The following is a 7,277-nucleotide window of genomic DNA, read 5'->3' as shown; positions in this document are numbered from 1 at the left end:
CGGTGTTGATATATAAATATATATATATATATATATATATATATATATATAATTAATATTATCTATAATTCTTTTCATTCATGTAATCATGATTATCAAGAGCATACAACTGCAACATCCTGCAAAATGATGCATTCACTCTTTGCTTCGTTCAGGAATGTGAAACGTTCGAAAAGTGCTGTGCCAATGTTTGCGGCAATCAGAGCTGTGTGGCGGCCCGCTACATCGATGCTACGGGCAAGAAAGGGCCCATGGGCATGCCAAAGGAGGCGTCCTGCGACAAGTTTATGTGCACTCAGCAGGGCTCCGAGTGTGAAATCTGGGACGGCCAGCCTGTGTGCAAGTGCCGCGACCGCTGCGAGAGAGAGCCCCACTTCACCTGCGCCTCGGACGGGATGACCTACTATAACAAGTGCTACATGGATGCGGAAGCGTGCTCAAAGGGCATCTCCTTATCGGTGGTGACGTGCCGCTTCCACCTCACCTGGCCTAACACTAGTCCTCTCCCGGCGGGCACTACCGCATTGCCCACCACCACGCTGCAGCGCACCACTCCTGAAGACGTGCACGCTCCTGTGATGGTGAACAGCCCATCTCAGCAATCCGTGTTCGTTGGCGACACGGCCAGCTTCCTTTGCGAAGTTGCAGGCCGACCAAAGCCCGAGATAACCTGGGAGAAGCAGATGGACGGGCAAGGAAACGTAATCTTGAAACCCAACCACGTGCATGGGAATGTTGTGGTCACCAACATCGGCCAGCTGGTTATCTACAACGCTCAATTGCATGATGCCGGTGTCTATACATGCGCGGCCACAAATGCTGGCGGATCCATCCGAGCACATTGTCCACTGTCCGTACTTGAGCAAGAGCAAGTCACAAAGTCGAACTCAACACGTTTCCCGGCAGAGGAGTGCTTTAAGGTGCCTGATAGTGAAGATTGTGGGGAGGAAAAGCTGAGTTGGTTTTACGACCCCCAGAGGAACAACTGCTACACCTTTAACTACGGCAACTGCAGCAAAAACCGCAATCGCTTTGACGCTTATGAGACCTGCATGTCGTCCTGTCGGGATGAACTCGCTGCTCCTTGTAACCTTCCCATCTACCAGGGATCTTGCAAGGCGTATGAACCTCGCTGGGCCTACAGCGGCTCCCAGCGCCGGTGCCAACTGTTCGTATACGGCGGCTGCAAAGGCAACGAGAACAACTTCAAAACCAAAGAATCGTGCGAGGACACGTGCCTGTTCTTGAGGAGCCATCGCTGCAAGCTGTGCAAGCCGCGGCACAAGATGGTGACCAGCTTCTGCAAAAGCGATTTCGTGATTCTGGGACGCATGACGGAGCTGACCGAGGACCAAGACTCGGGTCACGCTCTGATCACCATGGAGGAGATCCTGAAGGACGAGAAAATGGGGCTGAAATTTTTCAGGAATGAGCCCTTGGAGGTGACGTTGCAGAACATGGACTGGGCCTGTCCGTGTCCGAACATCACCACCCCCGATGGCCAGATCATCATCATGGGGGACGTCAGCAACGGTATGGCCATCCTGCAGCCCGACAGCTTCATCGTCCTTTCCAGCGCCCGGCGCGTCCGTAAGCTCCGCGAGGTCATCAACAAAAACACCTGTGACATTTTGAAAGAGTTCATCCAGTAGGACTTTTCCCATCATGTAAAGTAACAATTAAATAGTTGTTCTGATGTTCTAAGAATCGGTCTTTTATGTACAGCTTTTTGTACCCAGACTGTTTGCTTTGACGAGGTTAGATATGTTTCTACAGCTTGAATAGAAATGCTCTCATCAACTTGGAAGATTTTTTATAAGAGTTGCCCTTAAAGTTAAAGTAAAAGAACATTTGTGGACATAGGATGCATTAATCAAATCCATCTGCTTGCCCAAAAACCCCATTTTTATAAATTTAAGTACTGGAAATTAATTTTTGTAATGCTGTGTCATCTGATGATTTTGATAAATTAACTTTTTCTCTCTCTGCTTGTTTGAACTTTCATGGCGGAAGATTTGTTGTTGTTCCTAGTAATTAAATGACTGTTTTATTATAGAGTTAGATTCACTTAATGCACTTAGATAAGTTGTATAATATTGAACATAAGATCGATAGGAGAAATAATCTGTAGGAGAAATAATTTGTCTTTAAGGCTCACTTGTGTATAGAACTGAGTGTATATGATTTAGCACGGACTGCATTTAATTTTAAGCTATTTATTTTGATTTTTTCCCCCGTTTTTTAACCAAAAAGCTGTCTGTCAATTCTTACAAGCACTTACGTATTTCTACAGTTGTCTTTTTATTATCTTTCTAGTTCAGTGTCTGTCATGATTTGCATTGAGAAGTGACACAAAAATAAACATTTGAAACTCTAAGTCGAATTCTTTCACTTTTTCAAGTGCACAACACCAATTACGCAAGCATTTTCTTTGCCAAATGTTTGTAAGGAAATCTGCTTTCACAACACAAGCAGTGTTTAACCATTTGAGCTCATCTTCAGTGGAATTTTGGCTAGAACTTCTTTACCTGGTTTAAACTTGGTGTTTTTTTTTTTTTTTTAGTAAGGCAAGACACTACAGATGAATAGAGTAAAAAAATACTAATAGATGTCACCATACTTACACAGTTGATTGATTATATTAAGAATTGCACGTTTTTTTTAGTATTACAAGTTTTCCTGAAATGTTCTGTTTAAATATGCAAAATAATGCATTATCTAATTAAATATGCACCCGTTTTCTTAAAGTTACAGAAAATAAATCTGAACATTGGATAAAGCCAGGTTCAAAATTTTTATTTGACTTTGTTGACATATTGGAGTCAAAGGTTTTTACTGAGGGGATTTTGGATTTCTCTTTTTATCACTCCATAAATCAAAAAATAGTCAACAGACAGAAAAAATAAATTTTCGCCATATTTTCAGGAGTTAAATATGAACTATATACCAAGTGAATGAGATATAAACAAACCCCTCAGTAAAAACCTTCAGAATATAGATGGGAATAAAACTCTAAATGTTGGTGTATGTAAGTGCTGCTGAAGTGGAGGAAAAACTTTTTTTAGAAAACTGCCTTCAAAGATTTCAATTGAATCCACAGGCACAAATAGATAAAGTGCAATCAAACAAACACTAGGAAGAGCCAAATAGCCCGAAATTTCAAAACTGACCAGTGCATTACAAAACAATGTTTGTGTCTTTAGTGTCTTTCCTTAAATGATAACATTGGGTGAAATGAATGACCTCGTCCTCGCTGTTGCATACAAATACACATAGCGTTTGAGATGTTGTAGATGTTTGCCTCCAGTATGGATGGGGCCCCTTGGCTCATTCCAGCTCAGACGCAGGGCCATGCTGAGATACGTGGGGAGCTAGAAGATGAAGGACTGTTTGGATATCATGCTTTGACCATTTGGGACTTCCTCTAATGTCCTAACAGATGGTTTCCTTATAGTTTTTCAGGGTGGGCTTCAAAAGACGCCTGCCGCAGGCGGTGGAAAGCAAACCCGTGTGACCTTAAAGGCAGGGAGTGGCAAATATCAAAAGCGTTTTTTAGCTGCCAGACGTTTAGTAGACCGATCGAGTGGGCCGAAGGGAAAAATCGGTAGAATAATGTGGGAATCCATCCAGTTTGATGTCATTCGGAGTTACAGCACATGAGTAAAACTTGAATATGTTGATGAGAGTTTTTAAAGTCCTTCTGTTAGAAGAGAGAGATCGCGACGTGTCCTGGGATGCCCTGAAGTTTTCTATGTATAGTAATAACTTGCGATGGAGCAGGGAATACCTTCTCTCATCCAAAGTAAACATATTGGCTTCCCATAGTACTCTGAATGTTCCTGTTGTAAATATGGCAGCGTAGAAACGGCTCATTGTAGCTGCAAATCCTCCTGGCATCATAAAAGAAAATTTACGGCACAATTCAGATTAATGTGAACCTCACACACGCCTCTGATCTGCCAAGTGTGTGCTGAGTTATGAAACCTTGTTCAATGAATTTCACCTGGTGGTTACTGTTCCCTGGTTTCTGTTTCTTCGATCTGGCTCCACAGACTCGACGGACCCACAGCGACGTGTCCCCGTTTAACATCGAATCATAAAGCAGATGTTTGCCAAAGATAATTACATTAATATATAACAATCTAAATGAATAGCACTGGTTTCAATGAAAGTCAAATTTGGAGCCATAATTACAATTCAAATAATGTTGTTTACACACTGGGATATTATCCAAAAATGTTACCTCAAATAACACCGTGGAGTGTTTTCAGAAACACAGTGTGTAATTGTATGCATTTATTTACATGTTTGGCATTAGAAATTTTTGGCCAGAGAACAAAAAAGACACGACTGCCAGACTGTGTGGGGTTTGATATGCACAGCAGAGCTTATGTGTTTGTCCATTCAGTGATTTTTCAGGTGGTCTTTTCATATATAATAAGGTTTATTTTTATTTATTTATTTTTTTAATGCATGTTAATTTTTTCACAAATATTTTTTGAGACTCAATGATAACTGTTGATAGACCATTCAATGCAACCGACAGATCAATATCATGCTGAATTTATATTTTGCTTTTTAACCCTGTAAAGCCTGACATACAAAATAATATTCAGATATTTTTTAAATAAATTGAAGTTTATTAAACCTTTAGAAAAAGTATTGAAATAAAGAAATCCCCATGTGCTTTGTATCATATTTGATGCATCAGGCTTTTATGGCTCATATAGTCTGATAAAGTGAGAATATGAAGGAAAAAACAAAAAATATGCAATTTGCTGCAGATGCTGATATTTATATGATGAAATTCTGCTGCTTGCAATGTAAATCAATGAATCTTTCTAACAGTAGAGCAGATACTGACATAAAATGATCTAAATATCAGTCATCGCTCTATATCTCCAGTAACATGTCTCCAAACATATAATGCAGTGATTGAGAGCTGAAGAAATAAAGGCTCCTCAGAAGATGTGAGATGTTCTGGAGGCTTGTGAAGATCATTCCTCCGCTGAGGAACAGTGAAAGCAAAGCTTCTGGAAACAAACACTCCTCAAAAGATCCCGAGGATCAGATTTGAGACGCACTGATTTTTCTAAAAAATTATTCAAAGTTTTGATCATGGTGATCATTTAGAGGCTTTAGAAATTCATACAGTAAAGCTAAGATACAGTAGCTTTTTAGGGTTAAACTGTTATGTGTTCTTTAATAAACTGTAAAATCATATGACCCTCACAATTGTATCTACAGAATATTGCTTGCCCTGACAACATAGTATTTTACAAATATGTTTCATATTGAGTTGTATTCTTATGAATGTTCATTCAGCAAAAACTCTTTGCTCTGCTTTCACATGTGCTGCCACTAATGACTTTTTATTTACTAACAATTGCAAATGCGTTGGACTAATTGTTGTTATAGAAAGCTAAAACTAAATTGCTTCAGATAAAATAAATGTTAACTGAAAATAAAATAAAATATACAAAAACTTAAACTTATTTTATTTCAGCTATTTGCCAAGGCAACCTTTCTCATTTTCTTTAAAGTTGAAGTACTAAAATAATTTAAACTAAATAATTTAAAACTATTAGTAGCTAAAACTATAAAGACATATTTTAAAAAGACAAAAAGAGACAAAAACACAACAAAATTACTAAAACGTTAACTAAAATGAAAGTTAAAACAGACCATACAAAAAAAAAAAAAATCTAAAATATTAACAAAAGCTATAATATTATATCAACAGTTTGCCGATTATTCGGCACCGATAGGCGATTGCTGGAACTATCGGTTATCGGCAAAAATCCATGCCGATATTTTTCCCGGTTTGCCGCTGAGAAGATTTTGGCACGTGACACCGCGCAGAGCGGGACTCTTCAGATGCCGATTTAAAACACGAAACCGCAGGTAAACAGTACACTACAGGTCATGTTTTCATATCATCATAAAGTCATTCATTTGTTAACTAGATGCTGCATTCGTAGAGAAAGAACAGCAGTACGTTTGCTGTAAATGCTGAGAGGACGCGGACATTATTTGGTTAAAAACAGTGTGACAGAAACAAATGTTTCATGTCACGATTGTTAGCATCGATTTGCATCAGTTTATATCCAGCTCGTCAATTTAATGCATTCATTATCCAGCGAAGATGCAGATTTAAAGCTGTTCAAGTTTCGACAGAAACATAAACAAACCAGAAACGCGTCTGATTTCAGTTCTTTTTTTATCGTCACTGAAATACATATTTTATTTTGATTAACCATCAAGTGTTCTCAAATAGAAACAAATAGAGTATACATATAATATGCATATGTATATAATTCCAATGCCTTTGTGTAGGTAATCACAGACGGCCATATATATAAGCATGACTGTATGGATTTATATTAACTGGTGTCACAACCATGATGATGACAAACCTGAACTCAGGTCTAGGGTTAATAAATGCTGTAGAAGTATTGTTCATTGTTAGATTTTTAACATTGGCTAATTCATTTTTAAAGTATCTGTTATCGTTAGTTAATGCACTATGAACTATCATGAATGATCAAGGTATAATTAATAATTTAATATTTATTTATATTTAAAAAGTACTGTGCAATTTCATGGCTCAGTACAGTTTTTGTATGTTTCTAATGAAGTTAAGCACTATTTTAGTTGGAGTGTTATGTTTGTTTTCATTCAGTACACATTTTAAAAGCATAATTTAAATTACTTTAATTTCTGATGTAGTTTAGAATTTATTTTTCATTCATTCATTTTTGTTACCTTTGTATCCTTTCGCCAAAAGCAATTCCAAGCCAGCGTTGTAAAAATAAAGAATCTTGCCTTGGTTAAATAAGGGTAAAAATTTAAATAAATAACTACAATTAAAAAAGCACACATGATTTCAGTACATTCAGGTTATTGTATTACAAGACGACAGGGTTTGCTGGTCTGTGCCATGTTCTGAACTCATCAATAGATGTCAGTGTCGTACAGACTGTGTTCTTCAATAACTAGTGTTTCATTTCAGTCTAAATGTGCTCTTTAACATGCAGCCTGTGCACTGGAATACAGACTTTCTTTCCTTTTACATAGAATCAATAGAAGGAAACATGATATGTGTAAAATTAACATGCATGATCTTGGATCAGCTGGCATTTATTTGTCAGTTTTAGTAATTAATTTTAATAATTACATAATATATAATTACTTATAATTGATTAATTATATTTAAAAATATTTAAAGCTTCAATATAATGTAATGTATAATATAATTATATAATATGTTAATAAAT

General features: G+C 37.5%; 1 protein-coding gene across 1 annotated transcript in view; it reads left to right on the top strand.

The window, feature by feature from the left end:
* LOC107742603 (WAP, Kazal, immunoglobulin, Kunitz and NTR domain-containing protein 2-like) overlaps positions 1-1,652 on the top strand; it is a 2,585-nt gene extending 933 nt beyond the window's left edge. Inside the window, exon 2 of the mRNA XM_016555645.1 lies at positions 156-1,652. Within this exon, the coding sequence (XP_016411131.1) occupies positions 156-1,652 (1,497 nt within the window). The remainder of the gene's footprint in view (positions 1-155) is intronic.
* The last annotated feature ends 5,625 nt before the right edge of the window (positions 1,653-7,277 follow it).

This window comes from Sinocyclocheilus rhinocerous, unplaced genomic scaffold (assembly GCF_001515625.1).
Source record: "Sinocyclocheilus rhinocerous isolate Xijiao unplaced genomic scaffold, SAMN03320098_v1.1 scaffold706, whole genome shotgun sequence".
In the NCBI taxonomy this organism is placed as follows: Eukaryota; Metazoa; Chordata; class Actinopteri; order Cypriniformes; family Cyprinidae; genus Sinocyclocheilus; species Sinocyclocheilus rhinocerous.
Note: the sequence above shows the minus strand (reverse complement) of the source record. Positions and strands in the feature narration are given on the sequence as shown.